Source organism: Macroventuria anomochaeta (genome assembly GCF_010093625.1).
Source record: "Macroventuria anomochaeta strain CBS 525.71 unplaced genomic scaffold BU25scaffold_27, whole genome shotgun sequence".
NCBI classification, from domain to species: Eukaryota; Fungi; Ascomycota; class Dothideomycetes; order Pleosporales; family Didymellaceae; genus Macroventuria; species Macroventuria anomochaeta.
This window is the reverse complement of record NW_022985388.1, coordinates 342619-366332: the sequence shown is the minus strand read 5'-3', so window position 1 is coordinate 366332 and position 23714 is coordinate 342619. Positions and strand designations below refer to the sequence as shown.

The following is a 23714-nucleotide window of genomic DNA, read 5'->3' as shown; positions in this document are numbered from 1 at the left end:
GGGTGTGGCTGCAGCTGCACGCGTGCCACGTGAAGGTCGTGCCATCTCGAACGTGTGCCGTCATTGGCCCCAGCTCGACCAGTCAAGCTTCGCACGCAACCTGGGGATCTGAGCCAGGATCGCAACAAGGACGACTGACATGTGGCTGGCATAAAACGGCGCCGAAGCCCAGCGCAACGCGCGTGCGCTTCGCACATTGCAATTGACATACACGCGCACTGGCGCATTCCCTGCTGCCCTTCACTGTGACACGGAGACACCACCGACATGTCAGTCGCATCCTCAGCACCCGGAGCAGGAGGCTTCCTGAAATTCAACAATGGCCCACCCAAAATCTTCATGACCGACTCAACGCCCCACCCACCCGAGAAAGCACTCCTCGCTTGGAAAGAAGAAGGCTACGATGTCACATACTTCCAGTACGACCCATCAGAGCAACCCGCCTACACCCGCACCATCAAGAGCCTCAACAGCGACCTCGAGCTCGGCGAGCACTATGCACTCATAGCCTACGGCGCAGCAGCCAGCGTAGTCCTCAAGACCGCCTTGAAGCCGCTGAACAAATGCTGTGCAATCGTCGCCTTCTACCCACCCGTCCTGCCCGGCGTGAAAGCGAAATACCCCGAGTCGACAAACCCGCAAGTCCACGTCGCAGGCAAGAGCCAGACGAGTCCGCACCCGGAAATGTGCGATTGGAAGCTATACCGCTACGATAACTGCGCGACCGGCTTCGCCGACCCAAACTCCAAGGCCTACTCGGAAGTCGAAGCGAATCTGGCGTGGAGCAGGGCGCTCGCATGCGTGCGCAAGGGCTTCAGGAAGGAAGTGGATCTCGAGCCCGTAGTGCAGAGTTACTGGACCGCCAAGTACGAGGACGACGTACCTGAAAGAGCGAGTATGAGCGTGGTGAAGAACATGACGCAGAATAGTCCGCATGTTACGATCTTTCCTACGCTGCAGGGCGGCGTGGGGAGGAAGAAGCTTGAGGAGTTTTATAGGGAGTTTTTTGTGCCGAGTCTGGTTGAGGGTTTCAAGATACGGTTGGTTTCGAGGACGATGGGTGTTGAGCGTATTGTGGATGAGATGGTGGTGAGCTTCACGCATTCGGATGAGGTGGATTGGATACTGCCTGGTGTCCAGCCGACGGATAGGTTTGTTGAGATACCCATGGTTAGTGTGGTGGCGGTAAGAGGAGGGAAGCTGGTGTCGGAGCACATGTACTGGGATCAGGCGTCTGTGCTCGTTCAAGTGGGTTTACTGGACCCGAAGCTGGTGCCGAAGAAGTTCAAGAGTGAAGGGACGAAACAACTGCCAGTCGCTGGAGCTGAGGCCGCGAAGCAACTTGTTGATCCTCAGCAGGGCAGATACAACAAGCTGCTGCAGATGCACGGGCTGTTCGACGGTATCAATGGAAACTGAAGGAGCTGTCTTGCATGAACATGGCGTAACGAATCCGCATTTGGCGTTTAATGCTCAGCCGATGAAGCTGCAAGTAGGTAACCGGTACTCCTCCAATACCCAGTATTTCCTCCTTACTCCTTGCCACTCGCCCTGCTCGTCAAGGTCAGGTACCTGTATTGTCTCCCACTCCGTATCGAAGCCTGCTTCGAAGAGATCCATTTCGACGATCTTGCCATACACATCGTAGACGATCTGCCTATCCGCGCCCATGCCATTGAAGAAGCCAAACCTCCCGCCCTCGCCATCTGGACCGCCCGAAGGATCTAGCAAGCCAATCACGTACTCTGTGAAAAATTCGCGCAGCGCTTTATACTCTTCGGCGAATGTGTCGAAGTAGATGCCGTCGAACAATTCGCCCTTCTCGACAAGACCGGGCACAACATCTTGCCAGCGACCCTCGTGGATGACGACACCAGGCTTCTTGTCCCAGCCTTGCTCTCTCATGCGCTTGAGAACATCTGGGTGCGCTTCAATAATGTGGTGCGCTTTTGGTTGCTTCTCCTGCAGAATGCCATCGATGATACCCATCCCGTGCCCTACGTTCAGCACACGCAGGCCTGGCGCAGGCGCAAGCAGCTCAGCGGATCGCCGCATAAGCGTTGTTTCCCACTCCATCATGACCCCGTTACCTGCATCGTCGGTCAACCGGTCTCGATCGAACGTCAGGTTCGAAGCCAGGTAATTCGGGTTTTCCGTTGACTCATCGCCTTGCGCAGCTTCTTGACTGACATCCAGAATCTCGACATCCTCGGCTGTTACTTCGACTTCCCCGTCTCCCTCCTCTTCCTCATCCTCGTCATCCTCTTCGTCCGAGTCCCCACCAACAAGCAGTTGATACTCGTCCAGCCGGCTCAGCAGCAATTCAGCGCGCACTCCAGCATCAACGCAAAGCTCATACAACTCCGTCAATCCAAGTCTCTGCGCAATACATCCCGGTGTCTCGCCATTCGCGTCCAGATCGTTCCATATCGCACCGTTTTCAAACAGGAGTTTGACCGTCTTAGTCGCAGCTTCTATCTCCTCCTTCCCTGCTTCCTTGGCATCTGCCTCCTTTCCGTTTGCTTGTGCGGCAGTTTTCTCGTCCTCGTCAGGCTCGCAGGCGGCAATTGCGGCGTGGAGGGGTGTGAAGCCTGTCTCGGAGTCTTGGACGTTTGCGGAGGAGTTGCGGAGGAGGTTGCGGAGGGCGGGGATGTCGTGGTTTGCTGCTGCGAGGAGGATGCTTTGGGTGGACAGGTCTGTCTCGATGTCAAAGGCGGGGTCGTGCATGGTTGTGGTGTGTTTTGTTAGGAGTTTAGGGATTCTGCACCTCTATGCGCAACGAGGGGCAGAAGAGTTTAAGTGGGGAAATGCAGGGTCTCACGCTAAAGTCAAGCTACGTCAGTGGAGTCTGGCATCTTCACTCCGCTTCGTTTACTTCTTCAACATGTGAACAAGCAATGGAATACGTTTCCAGTCGACAGGCTTCTGTCGCGCTTCGTGACCCTATACGCAAGCATCTGTATTGCTTACATCGTAGCGATTGTGCCCTTTAGACCTCGAAAACGACTATGTCCACTGCAGGTTCAAGTTGTCCGTTTTACCAGATCTACGGGCGGTTACCTCGTATGCTAAGTGCCGTTGTTGGTAGACGTTTCTAGACTTTCGTGGACTTGTCTTTCTTCTTCCACTCATCTTTCTCCGCTTTCGTCTCCAGTCCATATCGATATGTCTGCCAAGGCCAAACAAACACGAACAGGCGCATGCCTCTGCAGGAAGATCACATTCCAGGCTAAAGGAGAAGAGCTCAATTCTCCATCTGTCACTGCACCAACTGCGGCTCATCCATGTTGACCTAATCGCCCCGCGTGTCCGGTGTCACAATCATCCCCAGCGGAGTGTTGGACGGGAAGCACGACTGGAAACCAAGCTACGAGCAGTGAAGGCGAAGCAAGCTCTGTTTCGTTGACCCCATACGGGCCGTCAAAGACGAGAGTCATTACGATGAGCATCCAGACCTGAAAGAGTTCGAGGATATCTGGGGCAAGAGCAGTACAAGACCGGCCCAAGAATTTATCGATCGCTAAACTGAACATAGCTCTATCCAAACAAAACATCCTCACCCGTCTATCTACAGCTTCGCGCTCTTGATGACTAAAGCATTTGACTGTGTCAGCGTCTCGATAGCGTCCTGCTCCATCGTCCTCGCGAGCTCCTCGCACGTCGGAATGTCGTGTATAAGGCCCGCGCACATCCCCAGACTCCACACGCCCGCATCTACATCCCCGGTCTCGTACACACCCTGCCCACGCTTTCCGCTCATAAGATGCGCAACATCCTTGAACTCGACATCCTTCTTCTCGTTCTCAATCTTGTGCACCTCAACCGAGACCTTATTCTTGTGCAACCTCGTAGTGTTCCTGAACTTGCGCAGCACAAGAACAGTATCGTTCTCTGTGGCCTTGACGATCGCTTCTTTAACATTCTGATGGATCGGCGACTCGACCGTGCACATCCACCGCGTACCCATATTGACGCCTACAGCGCCGAGCGCCAATGCGGCAGCCAGTTGTCGCCCGTTTGCGAAGCCGCCAGATGCGAGGTATGGGATCTTGAGCTGCTCTTTGCACAGCGAGAGGAGCATGAGCGATGTCGTGTCGTACTCTCCTCCGTGGCCGGCACACTCGATTCCGTCAATGGAAATGCAGTCGACGCCCAGCTTCTCTGCCCGCAATGCGTGCTTCAGTGTAACGCACTTGTGGAAGACGGTTATGCCGTTGTCTTTGAGGTACTTCAGGACTGGTGTCGGATCTCCCGCTGTCTCCACGACTTTGATGCCTTCTTCAACTGCTACCTTTGCGTATGCGGCGTAGTCTGGCGCGTTCATCGATGGGAGCAGGGTGATGTTGACGCCGAATTGGACAGCAGTTGGCTTCAACATGGACTTTGTTCTTCGGATTTCCTGGCGGAGCGCTTCAGGCGTGGGTTGTGTGAGGGCTGTGAGGAAGCCGAGTGCGCCTGCGTTTGCAACTGCGCTGATCATCTCTGCTTTTCCTACCCACATCATGCCTCCTTGTACAAGAGGGACGCGTATTCCGAGTGTCTCGGTGAGCCATGTCTTGATCGGCATTTTGTCGTGTGGTAGTGAGGTGTAGAAGGTGAAAGGAGTGTTGAGGCGGAAGTAGAGACGAGAAACCCAATGAATATTGCTGAGAGGAGATTTTCAAATGCAGAGAGGCAGGAATGTATTGTGGAAAGAGAAAAGCGACAATACATGTAACATGTGATGGATGTCTCAAGCCGGCGCAAGTCAGCTTGCAGCGCACTGGGCCGAGGTACTTTCCCCACAGAGAACCCTTTCCGACACGACCACGAGTCCACCTTCACAACATCACGAGACCTTTGATGGTATCTTTCACATGCTCTGGGGGTCTTCCTCGATGGACAACGTCTTGGGCTGGTGCAGCTTACTTCTGTGTATCTTTGTTTTCTCGAGCATGCGCTGCACGCAACATGTGCGGGTGAGTCGATTGTGAAAGTCGAGAGACATAGGTCGAATTACCGAAAAACACCAGCGTATAGCCGAGTCAAAGACGTTCGCAACGACCGCTACACAGTAAACAGGCAGCGATTGCCTGACGGGCCAATGTTAAAATCGCACGAGTCCGTAAGGCTGTGGTGTTTGGTAGAGACGAGCGATGTCGATCGCGACGTCGAACCTTTATCGGGGTCGAACACACGCTGGACTTTCCAGCCATCTTATCCGTCGTTGCGCGGTAGTTCGTTGTCTGTCTGCACAGGAAGATATGTCTATCCATGGATACTGGGACCACGCGTTGCTCATGTCGTCGAATTGGACACGCAAAGAGCTGGACGAGATCTGAATGCTTTGACAAGTACAGCGCTGGAGGGCTGCAGAAGAGATTGGGAAACAAGACAAAAACGAAGCTCCTGGGCTGTCGCAAACTCACTTTTCGCAGACAGACCAAGTCAAGCTTAGCAAAGTAAGCACTTGAGGCTCCTGCCGTCGCTCCAGCAGAATATGCAGGGGCAACCGAGTTTTGGCTGCACATGCTTTTCTTGGGTATCCTCAAGACCCTATCACAGGCCAGCATTTCAGCCTCATCTTTCAGCTGCTCTCCTGGATGTCAGTTTCAACACGCGAACCACAACATCTGCGCCTTCACCGCCAGGACTGGTGATCTAGAGCGAGACACAAGCAGGCCACGGCGCATGCTGCTCGTAGACGATTCGCACGAGAGGACTGCGGCTTGGGGTATGCGTGGTGATTCGAATGGGATGCTCGCGCTGTGTTACCATGGCCGTATCTCGAATTCAGCTCGAACGCCATGCGACAAGGTAATCTTGCGAACGAGTGGTAAGTTTAGACCTGCATTTCAGCTCACTTACCTTGTTATTGTTCAGTCTGCTCTTCAGTCTTTGTCCTCTCCACTCCTTCTTCTCTCAATCGTTTTATTGCCCTTCAACGGAGTTGGGATCTCTGAAAGATGAAGTGCTCAGCACCGGTTCTCTGCCTCGTCGCTGCCCTACCAGTAGTGCGAGGCATCGCCTTTGGTAGTCCTACCCAGACGGCCGAGCGTGCTCTAGTCGGCATCTCACTGAAACCAACTACTCCACCATCGATCGAGGAGCTTCGGAAACGACAAACGAACCTCGATCCCGAGACATGCGGTTGGGTCGATGGCGTATATTGTATGCTCTCTCTCACCTCTTTAGAAGGGGCCTCCATTGAACTACAGACTAACACAGCACAGCCCTTGGAGTAACATGCCCCGGCTCACGCACCTGCATGCTCTACACCTCAGGTGCCGGCATGGCGGGTTGCTGTGACGGGACCAACACCATCGACTGCGACTGGGCAACCTCATGCATTGACGCCTCCGCATACAAGACCTCAGGATGCGGCTCCAGCTGCCTGCTCAACAACTACGTCCGCAAGTGCACAGAAGCCTCAATCCCATACTGTGTCACTTGGTCGTATCCCAGCGACGGTGTTCTCGACTACGGATGTGCTGCGAACTCGGATAGCAGTGTCTCGACCATTCTGCAGCGAGCTACTGATGCCTTCGGTGCTACGACAAGTATGTCTCTGCCTACTGTTTCCGCAAACCCTGCAATCACAGACACAAACAGTGGCGGCACGACTCGCAAAACAGCCAAGAAGATGGCCATCGGCCTCATAATTGGCATCGTCATAGTCGCCCTGTTCGTACTGCTCTGCATCGCAATTGGCATCGTCTTCTGCCTGAAGAGGAAAAAGAAACAGCGCCAGATCGCCGCCAGCACCCAAGCCATGGCTGCAGTGCATGCAACGCGTCCGCAGTCGCAGTACCCGCCGCCGCAGCAGACGTACCAGCAGCAGCAAGGGACAACGCAGACACAGAGTTACCAACCGAGTCCATTTCGCCCGTCCAATGATCCACAGAGCCCTCCAGCTATATCCACGACTCCGTCGTACCTTCCACATGGGCAGGAAGAGAAACCGAATGCGTATGCGTCGGTGCACGAGTATGCCTCCACGCCAGTTTCGCCTCCGATCTCGAGCCCGTCTACGCCAGCGCCGGTGTATGCTCAGCCGTACGGTATGCCTCCTCCTGTGCCGGTGGTCAGTCAGTATCAAGCGACGAATGAGGCGCATGAGGTTGATGCGGTGAGCGTGCCGCACGCGCCGAACCAGGTAGGACCTGTTCACGAGATAGGGAGCGGGAAGTAATTGACAGCGTGGGTGTGAATATGTTGGGCTTCGGGAATGGGGGACGAGTAATGAACGGGCTACGTTGACTCTATTTCATCCGAGTCAGCGAGCTCGTGTTAGGCTAAGATGCGTGCCTCAATCAGCCAATCAATCCGCATTACAGAATAAATTGGGGGGCGGGGGGGTATCTACAAACAACCGACAACTAACCGTGTCTGACCGGGCTGCTATTCACAGGCGTTCCCACAGCCGGACTCCCAAATGCTGGACTATCTGTTGCGAAAGGGTTTGGTGGGAGCACATCCGGATCATACCCGTTACTCGTCTCCTGTTTCACCCTCGCTTCTGGCAAAGGAGAGGCTTTCCATATCCGTATACTCCTGTCCAGCGCCGCACTCGCAAGCAGCTCTTCCTTGGGATGCGTGTCTACAGCCAGCACTGCCTCATCGTGACCAGAGAGTCGCTGGAGTACGTTCTTACTCGAGACGTCCCATAGCACAACGCCTCCTTCTTCGCTGCCTGACGCTACGAAAGCGTACGTCTCTCTCGAGCCTGTGCGCGAGCCGTATGCCCCAAACGCGCCAGATAGCGAATACTTGGCGTTTGTGTGCCCCTGATACGTCTTGATGCATTTCCCCTTGCCATTCGCATAGTCCCACAGCCGTATACACGAATCCAGTGTATGCGCCAGTATGTATTTACCGTTTGGACTGAACTTTACACTCGTCACCGGCGCGTTGTCTTCGTGGACGAGCGTGCGTAAACATTGCCCTGTACCCGTGTCCCACACCCTAATCAACCCATCGTGCGAACAAGACACGATCAGCGTGCCGTCGCGCACAAAGTCGACTGCAGACACCGGATCGGAATGCGCGGGTAAAGAGCGCATTACGCGGGCTGCACGCACGTCCCACAGAAACACTGCTTCGTCGTAGCTCCCACTGACGAGCATATTCCCCTTGGGACTGAAGGCGAGGGAGTACACATAATTGTGGTGTCCGATCAGCGGCGTCGGGTGCGCGAGCCCTGTCTGCGCGTCCCAGAGGCGGATGCTCTTGTCGTCTGAGCCGGAGGCGAGGGTTGTGCTGTCCGGCGACCAGGTTAGGGTGTTGATGCCGGCGAGGTGGCCTTCGAGCGTGTGTTCGAGTGCGCCACTCGAGGAGGACCATATCTTGATTGTGGCGTCAGCGGAGCCGCTGGCTATCCATAGTCCGTTAGGAGAGAACTTGAGGCAGGATATTGCGCGCTTGTGGCCGCGCAGGATGAGGTGGGGGGTATAGTTTAGGGCTGTGGGTTTGCGGGGTGGGGGCGTGTTGCTTTGAGATCGCGAGCGCGAGTTTGAGCGGGACCGTGACCTGGATGGTGTTCGGCGTTCGTAGTAGCGTCGTTCGTCGGCGCTGTCGTCCACGGAGTTGTCGCGGTCTCTGCTGTACCGGCGCGCAGGCCGTTCTGCTAGTCTGTACTCGGGGGAGCCATTGTGGGGAGAGCGGGAACTGGAGCGTTTGCGTGGCGGCGCATCGTCGTACTCGTCTTCGGTTTCTTCGCGCGAGCGTTTTGGGGGAGAGTCCATGGTGTTTGTCGAGTGTCGAACAGTGAAAGTGCGAACGCGATGCTCATGTGTTTCTGCCAGCATTATGCCGACTAGCGCGCGTTGGCGGTGAAGGAAGGCACAAGGGACCCCCTGCTTGTGACGTGCCTCGGTGTACCTGACGCTACATCATGGCAAACACCAATCAATTTCACTCTCCTGCATATTCTCCGCCATGGTTCCAGACCAAAAGCCTACGAGCATACGGGTCTTGTCACTCAATTGCTGGGGCCTCAAGTATATCGCTACACTCCGCAATGAGCGGTTGACTGAGATTGGCCGCCAAATCGCAGCCGCCGATCCTCGACCAGATATTGTTGGTCTCCAGGAGTGCTGGACACAGCAGGACTACAACGCCATCCGCGGGCTGACCAAAGACATCCTGCCATATGGGAAGTTCTACTTCAGTGGCTGCTTCGGCGGAGGACTTGCCATACTGTCACGATGGCCAATCGAAGAGAGCAACATGGTGCGGTATCCGCTGAACGGACGACCCGCTGCCTTTTACCGTGGAGATTGGTTCGTTGGAAAGGGTGTTGCATGTGCGCGCATACGCATAGGCCCGGCGTCCAAGGACGTAGCTGAAGTCTTCACGACACATGTATGTACGCAATGGCCGTGTAAGAGCTCACTGACAATCACAGCTCCATGCGCCATACGAAGCCGAACCACACGATTCGTACATCTGCCACCGAACGGCACAAGCATGGGAGATAGCAAAGCTCATGCGTGCAGCTGCCGAGCGCGGACACTTGGTCATTGGTATGGGAGACTTCAACATGGTGCCACTGTCACTGGCGCACCGCATCATCGAGACACATGCACCCGTGCGAGATATATGGCGCATCCTCCACCCCGACTCGTCTCACGGTGCAGCGAAAGATAAGGTCGAGCAGCTGCGCGGCCTGCCCATGCCGAATGCCGAGTTCAACGTCGCAACGAACGGCACGACGTGTGACAGTGCGTTCAACTCTTGGAGATGGAACGAGGCACACAAAAAGCGGCTGAAGAAGGGCGAGAACGTGCAGATAGACCCGGCCGTCGACGACCCGAACGCAAAGCGCCTCGACTATGTCTTCTTCAGCAGCGCACGGCATCACGATGCGCAGACGGGCGAGGAAGCCGCTGAGTGGGAGCTCAAGGAGGCGAATGTGGGAATGACCATGCGCCATCCAACACTCCACTGCTCGCTCAGCGATCACTTCTCAGTTGAGTGTACACTGACGAGGAAACACAATCCTCATGTTGCGCACGCTTCAGACGTCGTCAATCGGTACCTGCCCATCGAGACTTACGAGGAGATCATAGCGACGCTCGTCAAGTACATGGATCGCCAACGGATACAGCGCAAGCTGCGTATCGGGCACTTCTTCTTCCAGCTCTCAGTCTGGACTGCCTGCATGATCGGGGTCTGGTGGTCGCCGCACAACTATGTGTCTTTCATATTGATGCTGCTGAGCTCAATAGGGTTGAGTGTTGGTGTCATCGACGGCTTGATGGGGCTGCTGTTTGGCGGTAGCGAGATGAGGGCACTGAAGGAGTTTGAGTGGGAGGTCAAAAACGCAATGTCGAGGGCATTGGAGTTGGAGGGGAGATCGAATACAGAGTATCCTGCATAGCGTAGTTACAAGCGAAACATGCACTTGATTGCTGCTCTGTGGTTGATGCGGTGTAGTTCAGCTGCACGTGCGTTCGCGACGTGAACTGGAACGCCAAGTCTCCATGCATCAATCGCTCAAGCGTCAACCGTCCATGCATCATCACTCGTAGAACACTACCCCACCACACAGCGACTGGCAAACTTCACAAGATACACTACGCGTCGCATAGCCGTAGCGACATAGCTGCACATCTCAGGATAGACTCGACTCCCTCCACAACTGCGCAGCCGTGACCGACCTCAAGATGAGCAGCTCCCAGCCCCAGACAGCCGGTGCTGGCCAGCAACAGCAACAGCAACAGGGCCCGAAGCTGCTCAAGGCCGACGACATTCTTAGGCTGCAATGTCTGAGCGACGACGAGAAGCAGAAGTATAGGCTACTTATGCACAACACCTGGAACATGTTCAACAACGCTACACCAGGCAGCCCGGAACAGACACAGGCGCGCGCAACGCTGCAGCAGTTTTCACAGAAGTTCATCGCCAGGGAGCGCGCGCACAGGGCTAAGATCCAGCAGCAGCAACAGCAGGGCGGACAAGGACAGCCCAGCCAGCCTGGTGCAGGCGCACAGCAAGCCCCAATCAAGCAAGAAGGGCAGGGCAACGCTGGAGATGCTGCCACGACACAACAGCAGCCATCGCAACCACAGAATCAGGGTCAACAGCGGCCGCAGAACCCGTCTGTGGACCCATCTATAATCAAGCACGTTCACGAATTCCCGTTCACATTACCGCCCAACTACACGCTAGGCACGCCTGAAGCCGAAGCCAAACTTAAGGAGTACAAGAATGGTTATCTCAGCATGTTAGCAAAACAGGCGACCCTCACCGAGAACATCAAGAGGATCCAGGCGCAGATACAAGAGCGGGGGAAGAGCGGACAAGAGGTGCCCCAGGAGTTGACGAACGCGAAGAACAAAGTTGAGGAAGAGTACTATCGCATGAAGGCTCAGATCGAGAAGTTCCGCGGGTTGCAGAAGCAGTGGAAAGACGAGCGCGCCAATCAAGGACAAGGAGCACAACCTACGCAACAACCCCAGCAGACACCGCCTCAGCAGTCGCAGCAGCCACAGCAGCCCCAACAGCCTCAGCGGCAGCCTTCACTGTCCGGACCGAGCGGCCAGCCCGCAATCAAAGAGGAGCCACAGATAAAGGTCGAGGGCGGGCAGCCGCAGCAACCGCAACAACCGCAAACGCAAACACAACCACCGCAGTTCAACCAGCAAAACAACCAACAACAGCCACCTCAACAAAACAACCAAGGACCAACACCACAACTCCCACAACAGCCACAACAACCGCAACAGCAGCAGCAGCAGCAACAACAACAACAACAACATCAAATGCAGCGCCCACCACCAGCACCGCATTCCCTCACGATGCCGCCGCAACAGTTCCCACAGCAAGGTCAGCAGCAGCTGCACCAGCTGCCGCAACAAGGACAGGCTCGACCGCAGATCAATCCACATCAGGTGAACATGCAACAGCAGCACCAGCAGAGCAACTCACCACACCCGCAGTCTGCAACAACCAACGGCCCACCGGTCCCCCTCTCCCACCAAGCCGCCGTCAGCGCCGCGAACCGCTCTTACACAGACCCCGCGCGCACCAACACGCCCATGCAAGCCGGTGCAGGCGGCAGCTTCCACGCGCCTGGCAGCCGCGAGCGCGAGCAGCTCAACAACCCCAAAATGCCCATCCCACGCCATCTGAATGTCACATCTCCCATGCCCGTCAACATGGGGCAGCAGCGCCCGACTATGAGTGGGCCGACCAACGGTGCGCCGGGACCTATGGGCCAGCCTGTTATTAGCCGGCCGCCGCCGTTCCAGCTCGAGGGTGAGGGCGATCGCGTGCTCAGTAAGAGGAAGTTGGACGAGCTGGTCAGGCAGGTCACGGGCGGGAGTGAGGAGGCGCTCACGCCGGAGGTTGAAGACGTATGAGATCCCATTCATAAGACCAACACATTCTACGCAAAGCTAACAAATGATGTGCAGGCGGTCCTCCAGCTCGCTGACGACTTCGTCGACAATGTAATCTCCAACGCCTGCAAACTCTCCAAACTCCGCGACAGCCCACAACTCGACATCCGCGACATCCAGCACGTTCTCGAGCGCAGCTACAATATTCGTATCCCCGGCTATGCATCCGACGAGGTGCGCACGGTGAGGAAGATTGTGCCAGCGGCGGGCTGGGTAGACAAGATGAAGGCGGTCAACGCAGCAAAGGTTATGGGCGGGAAGACGGACTTTTAGGGGAGCACCGACTTCCACAAGAGGATGAGGAACGAGCAAGATGACTTGGAGCGTAAGATGAAGAAGATGAAGATTGAGAAGGAGCAAGCTGAACTGAAACCTCTTACAACGGTGGAAGAGCGTCGTAATGCACGGACACGGGAGTTGCAGAGGAATTCTGAGAATCTTGAGATTTGGAAGCGCCGGAGGGGGGTTTGATACCTATGTGGCATGGTACTCGACGATATGCTATCGCTACTGCTATTGCTATTGCACTTGAAAGAGGATGGAGATGTATGGGGGTATTGGCGAACTTGGCGAAGAAGAAGAAGATTCTTCACAAGAGCACCACAACGCGGGCGAACTTTAGAGCAGGTCGCGATGACGGCTGAACAAACAGATGAGAATGTCCATTGATATCAAGTGCTTTGCATGTTGTCCTCTCATCTATCAGATCAACATCTGGCCGAATCGCCCAATGGCAAGGCGCTCGACTACGAATCCCTTCAAACCCGCCATCAAGGCGATCCAGGTTGTAAGTATAGTCCACATGTGAACCCGTAGCGAACAGCGTCCACTCGTGATGGATCTTGGTGCTATGCCGTTGGATCGAAATGCGAATTGCTTCTCTACGCACCATGCTTCTAGTAGTGTAGATACAATATATATACAGTCAAATCCCAAACAAACGGACGGATGACTAGCCTCCCATCTCGTTTCGCGCCAGGCGCAGCGCAGTGTGCGTCTTATGCTCGCAAAAGGTACAGTACTTATACACAAAACAACCCAAACCGTGCTCTACTTTCTCCTCCGCAGAACCTTGGTGCACATCTCGATCAGACCGTTCTTGGCGTCGCTGTCCGGGAAGGGCGAAATGGCTTCGATGGCTTTATCGACGTAGTCTTGGGCTAGGACGCGTGTCTGCTGAAGACCGGTGCTGGCGAGTACGATTTCACGTGCCTGAACAGAGATTAGCATCATACACCTCTCCACCAATCCCAGTCGACGAATTTGACATACCTTCTGCGCATCCCCCTTCTCCCCAAACTTCCTACCCACAAGCTTTCCTAGTGTCTTGTTGTCTTTCCACGCAAAAAGCAACGGCGCCGTCGCCAGCCCAAGCTCCAAATCCGCACCACCCGGCTTCCCCAGCTCCTCACTGCTTATTGTGTAATCCAGCATGTCGTCGACCAGCTGGAACGCCATGCCCAGATTCTTTCCGTACTGGTAACTCGCCTCGACGACCTCGGGCGTGCTCCCACCCAGCACAGCAGCAGCACGGCACGATTTCGAAATCAGGGACGCGGACTTGAGATATGTTTTCTGCAGGTAGTACGTCACAGTGTCCTCGGTCCAGACGGGATTCTTCTCGTCCCGCGCGGTGTTCTTGAGCTGCATAAACTCGCCCTCAACGAGGTTCGCAATGACAGTTGCGAGCAGCTCTGTCACTTCTGGGTCCCGCAAGCGTGCAAGCGCGACGGAGGCGCGGCCCAGCAGGAAGTCGCCGGCCAAGACGGCCATTTTGTTGCCGAACTCGATGTTTGCCGAGGGCGCGCTGCGCCGGGCGACCGAGTGGTCGATAACGTCGTCGTGGAGGAGGGAGGCGGTGTGGATGAGTTCCGTGATCTCGGCGAGGCGGCGCTGCGAGGGGAGGATGTCCGAGTCGGCGGAGGTGTAGGCGGTGTCGTGTGCGATGTGGGATATACTCGCGTCGGGGTTGTCGTCGCTGAGTGTTGAGGAGCTGGTGATGGGGGCGTCGACGCTGTTGCTGCCGCATCCTGCACGTGCGATCTTTGGCGTCAATGCTGTGGCTCTGCTCATGAGCAGGACGAGCATGGGGCGCACGTATTTGCCCTCGCTTTGCGTGTAATACTTGGCGACCGTGTCCAGGGTAGGGTGTCCAGAGCCGAGTAGTGATCTTATGTTCCCCGTCAGGAACTTCATCTCGCGTGCTACAGTCTGGAAGGGATCCATCTTGAGCGGCGCATCTGGTGGCGGCGCGGCCCTGATGTGCTGCGCAACACTGGCAGCTTGCGCCGCGGCCGCCCACGATGACTGATTTCGCCGCCTGGCAGAGTGATGTGACGCGACATGAGGCTCTTGGGTGCGGAAGGCGGCGCTATGGCAAGGACATGTCGATATCGAGAGGCGTGGCGTTGGAGTCGAAGAAGTGTAAGACCGCTGGGCAAAACTGCTCGCGAGCCGACCCGAGCGGCTCATCATTGGATCTTCCGGTGTGAAGTAGATGAGGGAAGGACGGTGCCAGTGCAATTGATGTGTCGCCGAGGAATTGGAGCTTGTTCGGAAGAGATGGCCGGGCTATCAGCATGGGGGAAGTTTTCCAGGAAGTCTTCCAGGAAGTCATGACGGAGGGCGCCAAGCCGTCAACGCGAGTAAGTTGTCGCGTCGGTCTTCCGACATCTGATAGCCCGTGCAACACCGAGCACATGCACTTCTACAGCCGCAACCATGGTGCTCCTCACAATGACACCCGGCACCGTCCGGGCTCTGTCACTAGCGCAAAGGACACTGCCCGAAGAATACTCGAAGCTTCAGAGACCGTCGGAGCCTGCGCTCGCCGAGCCTAAGCCCGGAAACCCCGTCTCGCACAGCCAACTGATCGACCTCTCGAAGCTCTTGAAGCAGCTGTCCACGAAGTCGGGCAGTAAATCAAGCCTAGCACGCAACGAACATGAAGCCGTCGACCCGACTTCCACACTCGGAGCGCTCGAAACACCCCCGACTCTCAACGCCCTCCTCCGCAACACCACCATCTACGCCCCCCCTCCCCCGCCCAAGCCGCAGCAAACCGCCGAGTACCAGGCGCTCATGGCGCGCCTGCGCGCCGAAGAAGAAGCCCGCAGCTACGAGCGCATGCTGCACCCACCGCCCACACGCGAGACCTTCGCGCAACGCTTCCCCGGCACCCGGCACCGCATGCCCGAGCACTTCAGCATCGGGGTGGACGAAGTGGACGACGTGTCCTACGAGGAAGTGCACCGGCAGATCATCCTGATCATCAACGTGCTGATATCGATCGTCTGCGTGGCGGTCTTTGTGTGGGTGGCTGCGCGACACTGGTCGGTTGGCAAGAGGCTCGGGCTGTCTATGGGCAGTTCGCTTGCTGTGGCTATCGCTGAGGTGGTGGTGTACAGTGGCTATGTTAGAAAGGTGCAGGAGGCGAAGATGGCGGAGAAGAAGAAACCGGAGATCAAGGAGATTGTTGCGAGCTGGGTGCTGGATAAGAGCAAGGGTGGGGATGAAGCTGTCTTGTCTACATCCAAGGAGAAGGTGGACGACGGGGTGAGGTACAGGAAGGGCAAACATCGCTGAGGAATTGGATTGCACCAAGCAAACGCCGCCTATGCCAAAGAGGAACTCCCGCAATGCTTTTCGTATGCCCGATACGCCAAGCTGGGAAACAAAGAGGTAGTTTGTACATCTCCACGTTACTTTTTCTTGTTCCGTCCAGCCACTCCTCCCGCGAACCGTCCAAGGTTGCTCAGACTCGACCTAGGCTTGTGGCCTTGGGCCGCATTCGCTGCGGCAGGCGTGACTGGTGGCCTCATCGCCCCGGCTGGCGAATTTGGTCGCAACCCCGAATTCTTGGGTGGCACTGCTGGTGGACCCTTTTGTACCTTCTCCTCGACCGTCTCGAGGCCGACTGGGATATCCTCGCCCATTGTCGCATGCTGCTGGGTGCGCCTCGCCTTCTCCTGCGTTGCTTTGAACCTGTCGAGGAGCTCGGCCCACTTGACGCTGCCTTCTTCCCTCGCCTTGAGTCGATTTGGTCGCTCAAATCCGGATGCAGAGGGACCTTGTGGTGCGCTGGAAGTACCGACTTCTGAGCTCTTTTGCCTCAAATGATTTAGGGTATTGGATTGGGGTACATACGTGCGTGGAGCAATGTGCAGGTAGCCAATAGCAGACACGCTGTTCAGCCTGTTCTTCAGTGCCGCGAAGGCTGATGATTGTGGAAGCAGCATAAGAAGCCCGTACATGCACTTGTACAGGTGTGGGTACTTCTCCGGTTCGAGAAGCTGGATGCGGAGGTCTGAGTGGTGGTTAGCTGAGGTTCACGTAGCGATGGTGTCTTGGAGGCTTACATGTGAACACTGGTGATTCCAGCAATTGCACCAGCTTATCGATCTGGATGAGAGTGTTCACTGTCATCTCGAGGTCGGCACTTCGATTGTCAGTTGTGTTTGTGCAGATTTGTCAGGGTGAACGTACAAGACTTGGAGCAGGTGGTACGCTTGTTCATAGGCTTGGGCAAGGAGACAGAGCGAGAAAGTTGCTACTGCATTGTGGCACCAGGCCTTGAACAGTGTAACGAAGAACGATTGTCCATCCTGTGGAAGTCAGCACACGTGGGCAGCCGAGGGTTTTGGAAAGTGTTTGTACCTTGTTGTCCAAGTTTCGTAATCGTCTTCGGAGGTCGGCAAGCTCAGGTGCTGTAATGAGGTTGTTATTGAGGTTCTGAACCATTATGCTCGCAAACTCAACATCCTCGTCTTTGACGATACAGTCCGCCATTGTGCGGTAGATCTTCTCGGCGCTCAGTGTAAGGCACAGCTGCCTGATGATGAGGTTGCCTCGGGTTTCCAAAAGTCTCCGATCTGTACAGAACAGCTTCAGGAGATTAACCATGAAAGATGTGAAGTACGTATCGTCACTGTGCATGGAGATCTGTGACAGCAATAGCAAGTCACGGGTGACAACAGCGTCAGAGGGGTCAGATAGAGTTTTCAGTAAAGCGGGGAAAGTCCCATCATCGACTGTGAGTATCTGGATGATCGTCAGCTGAAGTGCCTGGAATATTGAAATGTTTACTGACCCTGCCAGGTGCCATCCTGTGTAGCATAATGAGCCACGCAATAGCTGCGACCCGAGTGGCTTCGTGTTCGTTCAAGAACTGCAAGGTGAGTGCGCTGACAGCTGCTTGATAGTCCAGCTCAGGTACTGGACGTGGTGATGGACCACGGTCTTCTCCTGGGATGGGAGACTGTGTGCCCGCTTTGCCTTCTGCCGCCTGGTCACGAATCACTGCTTTGAGAAGTCTGTTCGAGAGGTTTGAGTCACGTCGCTGAGTGCCTGTGAGTTCTTTGCCCAGCTCGGACAGTGAAGGAGGAAGTTGTATCTTGTCGCCTACGCTGCCACTCGATTGGCGGTCTTCAGACAGTGACATTATGTAGTCCATCAACGAGGCGTTGACCTTCTGGGCCTCTTGGCGGACGTCGTCAACATCGTGCGACATCCGTGGCAGCACGTGTGAGAGCAGACTGGGGACAAACGGCATAATATCCTCGGGACAGATCTCGAAGAATGCGTTGATCCAGCGCAGAGCTGTGAGAAGGATACTAGTTTGCTCTTCTTCCGCGTCTACGATGGTCAATTTCAAAGCCGACATGGTGGGAGATGCGTCTTACCTGACGGTGAGCTCAAAAAACCCGCAAGGATCTCCAGAATCTTTGGATGATCGACGTGCACATCCTGCCCTGGAATCCAGTCGCCGTCGCCATTTACAGATTTCCCACTATCACCGGACAGCGACTCACTATCTCCACTTGCGTGATCGCCTTCGTCAATTGAAACTTGGTGTTCGATCGGCGTGCTTCCTGTAGCCTCACTCTCACCTCCAACCTCGCTGCGAGTACTTGTTGATGTGGAAAGTCTTCGTCCATCTTTGCTTTGACTCCTCTTACTCTCAGCGATGCCTTTCTTGATCCTCGCGATCTTTCTGATCTCGTTGAGAAACCTGTCCAATGCGACTTGCGTCATGGTATATACATCAGTGTTCGAGTCGCTGAGAAACTTGAAGAGGCCACCAAGGAAGCGAGGAAGGTGAGCGATAAGTTCGAGATCTGGTATCGAGTCCAGCAAGGTGACCCAAGCAACTAAGAACGAGCGTGTGAATGGGTTGATGACGTTGATTCTCTCCTCAAGGAGGGGCAAGAATCGTTCGAGGTTGAAAGCGGTCTCTAGGTGGTGCGGAGGGTGTTCGGGGGATTCGTCTGGGTGGCCTAACAGCTCGTTTGGATGGTGTAGAACGGATATGTATGAGGCGGCGGACTCGGACACGATGTCCTTGACAAGGCGATCGAGTAGCTCAGCTCCATTCTTCACTGATAATTCCGAGTCAGCGGCAAGCTATACAATCTGTGTCAGCATTCCACAGTCTAAACACATTGCTCTATTCCTGACCTTGCACAGAGCATCGAACACCTGGTTGAAATATACAAGTATCTCGCCCTTTGCAACCTTTGCAATGTTGTACATGCTCTCGCATGCATAGTACCTAACGCGAGCATCTGAGTCAGAGAAACAGGCGAGAACAGGAGGGACGATTTCTTCGAGGTAACGGGCTACTTCCTGTGATCGTGTGAGCAGCGCTTTGCAGTCGGTGCAGGTCTATACGCACAGGTCCCAGTGCTATCGAAGCCGCGGCAAGACCGATGAGGCCTCCATTGCGGGCGTGGGGCTGGTGGACAGCGTATGCATAGTGGTGGCAGAGTTCGTGGACGATCTTGGCTATCCTGTCGTGGTCCTGCGCTTGAAGTGCATCTCGAATGAGGCCCTCGAGCTCGAGTGCGCCGCTTTTGCGCTTGTCATAGAGCTTGTCGTTAAGCGCTTTGGTGATGTTGGGGTCCATATTGGTAGATTGCGGCGGCTGCCTTTACATGTTGCAGCTATGGGTTCATTGTAGTCCGAGGCGTGGATCGGATGGGCGCAGGATCTGTGAATGGCCGTGGGCAGGCGCGGTTGTTGTAGCGTCGACGTGCATGCTTCAACAGTCCAGCCATGCGCGGGGGCGTCATCGCACCATTGGAAAGCCATCTCTGCCTGCCAACGCCGGAACCTAAAAGCCAACAACAGCTGCGGGACACCTGCTGTCACACACAACTTTTTTCAGAGCGCACTTTTTGGATCTTTGGGAGCGACGCTTGAGCCTAACTTGCGCCATGACGCCTAAAAGCGACCAAATCCATACGCAGCCAAGTCCATCTTAGCTATCCCTCGCGCTCACTCGTCGATACGTGCTAAGCGCTATACCCTACCGGTGCTCCATCATTCACCTGCACCCGTCAGGTGTCTCACACGGTCGACATGGAGAAGTTCAAGAACAAGCTCCAGCACTTTCGCAGGAAACCTCTGCCAGATCATCTCATGGAACCCGTCTTGAACTTACCAGACGGGTTTGGAAACTGGGCTGTAGCATTGTAAGTAGTGGTCTCCACATAGTCTCTGTTGTCAGATAAGAGCTGGAAATGCGAAGGTCGGACAAATGCATGTAGCAAGTATCAGAATCTGTAGTTCTATCGAGCAGCACCATGGGCATAGCGAATTCATTGCTGACAGCAACAGTATTGTTTGCAACTTCAACGTCGATGTAGGGTAGGTAAGGCTAAGTCAGTCCGCCAGGCGATATCCAGGTTGACATGTGAAGACCGGAGATCGAGATCTTATATCCACCAACTGTTGCTTTTAGCACTGCAGATCTGACTGCCATATGCTTCAACAGGTACTCCATTCCTCAACTTCTGCATTGTTCATCGCTAACCACCACGTAGCTTTCCAGAACAGCAGAACACTGAGACGGCTGAGGATCTAGCCTTCAACTTCACTGTCACCAACAACTCGCCTGACATCAAGCTGAGCTCACCGAATTCACCACACGGCAGTGCCGACCTGTTCTTCGCATCATGCGTCTTCCGCCAGGAGTTCGATGACACCATGAAGAGGAGCTTCAATCAGAGGTCGATGGTCCTTATCTCCCATCACAACTTCACTAGCTTCAATAACCGCATTCTGCAAGTAATGACAGAAAGCGGAGCGATCAGTGACCCGACCACCCTGGAAGGAGCCCATGCACAGATGAATAACTGGTCGCCCCCATCCATAGGTCGCCATGAGCTCCCGTTTCTAGGACACGTTCTAACGCTGGATATCGCACCACATCCATCGTTTCCGCTGCAGGGTCTTGCTGGGTCAACACCCTTGGTAGCGGAATCCCATCCCTCCATCTACGCCTATGAGCCCGTCGGTTCCTGGGACACCATCATGTACTTCATGCCGTGCATCACGGATCTCTACGTCCTCTACGAGAAACTGATTCTCTGCGAATCCGTCATCGTAGTCGCCAAGTCCCCCCAACTCGCCAGCGAAGCTGTCTCCTCGTTCCTCGACATCATCAGACCCGTCCCCTACGCCGGCGTCGTAAAACCCTACATGACCATGCAGGCCGACTTCCGCAGCATCGGCATCGACGGCGGCACACCGCGGCCCTTCATAATCGGCATCACCAACCCCTTCCTGCTAAAACGCATCGTCGCCGCCGCAGAGAAAACACAAGATACGCGTCCACACATCTTGTACCTGCAGAACTTCGACGGGCCAGTACCTACACGGCGGCACTACTCGCTTCATCACAAGTCCAGCCGCAACGTGCTTCTCGATCTGCCAGGCGGCGGCATTGAAGTACACACACCTTCGAAGAGGTTTTTAAAATCCGACTCGGCAGTGATAAACCAAATTGAAAGCACCCTAAAACTCGACAGCCAAACATCCTCCCTTGGCCCGCTCATCCGCCGCCACTTCGCAGAACTCACGGCCCAGTTCATCGCGCCCATCAACCGGTACCTCGCGACCAGCAACGTCGTCTCGCCCGGCGGCCACCAGCGGTACGCCTCCTTCTCAATACCCGAGTTTCTGGCTAGTCTGAGTAAATATGGGACGAGTGTGAAGTTGAGAGACCAGGGCCCAATCCAGAGACACAGGAATAGGGATGGTTTGTATGCGGCGTTTTGCGCGAGTGAGAATTTCTATAGTTGGTTGGATATGAAGATTAGCTTGGAGAATGAGGCGAGTGCGGGGTTGCTGGGGGCGGCGCCGGTGGGTGTGAAGGGTAGTTGATGGGTGGTGATCTGGGCATGTGTGAGAGAGGTCGAATACAAGCCCGAATTCATGGGAGGTCATCAATGCCAATCTGCAGACTATCTGCTACCTGATAAAGTCCCTGGGGACTACAATATATCTGTACGTCGCAGCTAGCTTTCCATGCAACAGAGTCCGTCGAATCGCCAATATGCCCCTCGAATAATGCTCCCCATAACAAGAGGCTGCGCACGGGCTACAAGTGGGCAAAAACTTCTGGATCGCCTGTCGGATCACGACAAGGCAAAACGTAAACATTAAGACAGCAAACAAGAAGACTGGACTTCCAAGGAAAGAAGTTCAGGTTGCTCCCTCCCCAGCTTTGACATTATCAAAAAAACTCAGTAAACCCTCAACTGCCACCGCCACCAACACCACGACATCCATAAGAGAGTTACAATGGCAAAAAGATATGGACTCGCGGGGAATCGAACCCCGGACCACTCCCATGCAAGATTTCGAGATGCTAAGGGAGTATTATACCACTAAACCACGAGCCCGTTGTTGTTGTTGTTTGATGAAAATTGGCTGGAGTGTAATGTTTATAATTTTGATAATGAACTACTGATCATACAGCTCATGCTTACAGAAGAGCACAAGCGAAAAAAACATTAAACAAAGAGGTATCCCGTGGTAATCGAATCCGTATTCCATCCTTCCAATCATAAAAAGCCCAGGTAAGAAACGCCATCCATATCAGTCGTAGCCAGCATTCACATCCATCATTGAAGACGTGCGCATCGAATGTGTATCAGCGTGTGAACACACTTATCGGATAACACCGTCCTTGCCCGGAGGTGGGCCCGGAGGCGGAGCGTACTGCTGGTTGCCACCGTACGTGGGCTGCGGGCTCTGGAGCTCGACACCGTTCTGCTGACCGTAGTAACCGTTGTTATTGTTGTTTGTCGCGGCGGGGTAAGGAGGAGCGGGTGCGTTGTTCTGGTAGTTATTGTTGTAGTAGGGCTGTGCGTTGTTGCCGTTCATTGGTCGCGCCGCCCAGCCAGTGCCGTAGAAGGGCGTGCGGCCGGCCTTGCGCCTGCGGCGAGCGGTTAGGCAGCTGTGTGGTGTTAGTAGGATATTCATGGTGAGTTGAAAACGCAGCTCCTCTGGAAGTTGGTAGAGAGCTCAGCGACGGTAGACTTACCTGCAGAGGAAGAAGAGCAGCAGGAATCCGACTACAACGACTGCGAGGACGACCCATCGCACCCAGGAGTTCCATGCGGACTGGCGATAGCATCGTCGTACACCATAACGGTCATAGTAGCACCTTGATTGCGCCATGACGTTAGTGATTTGTGTTGATAAAGCTGCTAACAGCAATAATCGAGATTTTGTTGTCGATACGGAAAGCATGTTGACGGTGTTGAGGAAGTAAGGCCGAAGGTAAGACAGGGTAGGTGAAGGTATGAGATGTGCGATGAATGACGTCTTTAGCAACCGTACACAGAAGCTGGGATGCGCGACCAGGTTATAAAGAAACGACAACTCAAGGAAATACAAAGCCACAATTGGCAAGAGACGTACTCATCATCATAAAATTGCCGAGCAACTAAAGCAGGCATCTTTGTGCTTGCTAGGCCGTCTATCCGGTCGAAACTAGACGTGTCTGGACAGCTGTGAGAGGATGTTGCGAGCTGGTGGACCGCGGGTTAGAGCTCCCAAGGTGGGTATGACGAAGTCTAAATGCTTGAACAGGCCCGCCTCTCGAAGATCGGTGCGGCTGTGCACTTGGCGGAAGAGCTAGTTCGGTTCTGATGGAGAGTGCTGCGACTGGCAATGACGATGCCAGGCGCGCTGTGATTTGCTGCGGAAACGGGTTCGAGGTGGGCTGCTGATGTTCTCCAGGGCGTGCGGTGGCTTGGTCTGCAGATGTGGAGATATCAAAGCAGGTGGATGACTGTTGAAGCTTTGTTTCCAGTTCTGGAGCGTTCGTGTTGTGTTCGTACGAGGCGCACCGGTGAAAACTGACCGTCTTGACGAGGAATTCACAGAGGCGAATGTCATGAGTTGAACTGTAAGCACTCGAGTGGCCAATTTAGAAGCTGCATTTGCACAGCTGAGCAAGTCCAACCTCGTCGCATTGAGACAGTGTGACAACGCATTCTTGGATTGATCTAAAGGTCTTGCAAAGCAGGCACTGCACTA

At 54.9% G+C, this 23714-nt stretch overlaps 10 protein-coding genes and 1 non-coding gene across 11 annotated transcripts; 4 read left to right on the top strand and 7 right to left on the bottom strand.

Annotated features, from left to right (window-relative positions):
* The first annotated feature begins 105 nt into the window (after nucleotides 1–105).
* On the top strand, nucleotides 106–1446 carry BU25DRAFT_123839 (uncharacterized protein). The gene has a single exon (XM_033700458.1). The coding sequence runs from the start codon at nucleotides 268–270 to the stop codon at nucleotides 1417–1419; it is 1152 nt and encodes a 383-aa protein (XP_033559358.1). The 5' UTR covers nucleotides 106–267; the 3' UTR covers nucleotides 1420–1446.
* Nucleotides 1447–1460: 14 nt separating this feature from the next.
* BU25DRAFT_412968 (arginine N-methyltransferase 2) lies at nucleotides 1461–2750 on the bottom strand. The gene has a single exon (XM_033706921.1). The coding sequence runs from the start codon at nucleotides 2725–2727 to the stop codon at nucleotides 1474–1476; it is 1254 nt and encodes a 417-aa protein (XP_033559357.1). The 5' UTR covers nucleotides 2728–2750; the 3' UTR covers nucleotides 1461–1473.
* A 712-nt stretch (nucleotides 2751–3462) lies between these two features.
* On the bottom strand, nucleotides 3463–4710 carry BU25DRAFT_123836 (inosine monophosphate dehydrogenase). Its single transcript, XM_033700457.1, has one exon. It carries the CDS (start codon nucleotides 4565–4567, stop codon nucleotides 3569–3571), a length of 999 nt encoding a protein of 332 aa, XP_033559356.1. The 5' UTR covers nucleotides 4568–4710; the 3' UTR covers nucleotides 3463–3568.
* Nucleotides 4711–7074: 2364 nt separating this feature from the next.
* On the bottom strand, nucleotides 7075–8730 carry BU25DRAFT_441606 (WD40 repeat-like protein; the record flags this gene model as incomplete). Its single annotated transcript, XM_033709242.1, has 2 exons — nucleotides 7424–8730; nucleotides 7075–7142 (listed from the first exon to the last, which is right to left on the bottom strand). The coding sequence occupies exons 1-2, from the start codon at nucleotides 8721–8723 to the stop codon at nucleotides 7075–7077; spliced, it is 1368 nt and encodes a 455-aa protein (XP_033559355.1). The 5' UTR covers nucleotides 8724–8730.
* A 186-nt stretch (nucleotides 8731–8916) lies between these two features.
* BU25DRAFT_441605 (uncharacterized protein) lies at nucleotides 8917–13053 on the top strand (the record flags this gene model as incomplete). Its single annotated transcript, XM_033709241.1, has 4 exons — nucleotides 8917–9342; nucleotides 9386–10323; nucleotides 10604–12338; nucleotides 12399–13053. 4 exons carry the CDS (start codon nucleotides 8917–8919, stop codon nucleotides 12654–12656), a joined length of 3357 nt encoding a protein of 1118 aa, XP_033559354.1. The 3' UTR covers nucleotides 12657–13053.
* Nucleotides 13024–15033, bottom strand: BU25DRAFT_412964 (terpenoid synthase). The gene is made up of 2 exons (XM_033706920.1): nucleotides 13656–15033; nucleotides 13024–13595 (listed from the first exon to the last, which is right to left on the bottom strand). Exons 1-2 carry the CDS (start codon nucleotides 14607–14609, stop codon nucleotides 13434–13436), a joined length of 1116 nt encoding a protein of 371 aa, XP_033559353.1. The 5' UTR covers nucleotides 14610–15033; the 3' UTR covers nucleotides 13024–13433.
* Nucleotides 15034–15119: 86 nt separating this feature from the next.
* Nucleotides 15120–15968, top strand: BU25DRAFT_346488 (uncharacterized protein; the record flags this gene model as incomplete). Its single annotated transcript, XM_033703101.1, has 1 exon — nucleotides 15120–15968. One exon carries the CDS (start codon nucleotides 15120–15122, stop codon nucleotides 15966–15968), a length of 849 nt encoding a protein of 282 aa, XP_033559352.1.
* Nucleotides 15969–16084: 116 nt separating this feature from the next.
* Nucleotides 16085–19287, bottom strand: BU25DRAFT_460629 (ARM repeat-containing protein; the record flags this gene model as incomplete). Its single annotated transcript, XM_033710373.1, has 8 exons — nucleotides 16085–16689; nucleotides 16742–16821; nucleotides 16869–16987; nucleotides 17040–17423; nucleotides 17473–18017; nucleotides 18065–18785; nucleotides 18840–19007; nucleotides 19057–19287. The coding sequence occupies 8 exons, from the start codon at nucleotides 19285–19287 to the stop codon at nucleotides 16085–16087; spliced, it is 2853 nt and encodes a 950-aa protein (XP_033559351.1).
* A 515-nt stretch (nucleotides 19288–19802) lies between these two features.
* On the top strand, nucleotides 19803–21548 carry BU25DRAFT_346794 (uncharacterized protein; the record flags this gene model as incomplete). Its single annotated transcript, XM_033703117.1, has 4 exons — nucleotides 19803–19855; nucleotides 20001–20030; nucleotides 20083–20157; nucleotides 20207–21548. 4 exons carry the CDS (start codon nucleotides 19803–19805, stop codon nucleotides 21546–21548), a joined length of 1500 nt encoding a protein of 499 aa, XP_033559350.1.
* A 434-nt stretch (nucleotides 21549–21982) lies between these two features.
* Nucleotides 21983–22069, bottom strand: BU25DRAFT_t106. The gene has a single exon. It is a non-coding gene; the product is annotated as a tRNA-Ala (tRNA).
* A 268-nt stretch (nucleotides 22070–22337) lies between these two features.
* On the bottom strand, nucleotides 22338–22850 carry BU25DRAFT_423574 (uncharacterized protein; the record flags this gene model as incomplete). Its single annotated transcript, XM_033708225.1, has 2 exons — nucleotides 22338–22626; nucleotides 22714–22850. The coding sequence occupies 2 exons, from the start codon at nucleotides 22848–22850 to the stop codon at nucleotides 22338–22340; spliced, it is 426 nt and encodes a 141-aa protein (XP_033559349.1).
* Nucleotides 22851–23714: the final 864 nt, after the last annotated feature.

Bases quoted from the DNA above. Each gene is read 5' to 3' on its own strand.
- BU25DRAFT_123839 (XM_033700458.1), top strand. From the start codon at position 268: ATGTCAGTCGCATCCTCAGCACCCGGAGCAGGAGGCTTCCTGAAATTC.
- BU25DRAFT_412968 (XM_033706921.1), bottom strand. From the start codon at position 2,727: ATGCACGACCCCGCCTTTGACATCGAGACAGACCTGTCCACCCAAAGC.
- BU25DRAFT_123836 (XM_033700457.1), bottom strand. From the start codon at position 4,567: ATGCCGATCAAGACATGGCTCACCGAGACACTCGGAATACGCGTCCCT.
- BU25DRAFT_412964 (XM_033706920.1), bottom strand. From the start codon at position 14,609: ATGGATCCCTTCCAGACTGTAGCACGCGAGATGAAGTTCCTGACGGGG. The intron at 13,596-13,655 runs GTATGTCAAATT...ATCTCTGTTCAG, and splicing joins AGAAGGGGGATGCGCAGAAG to GCACGTGAAATCGTACTCGC.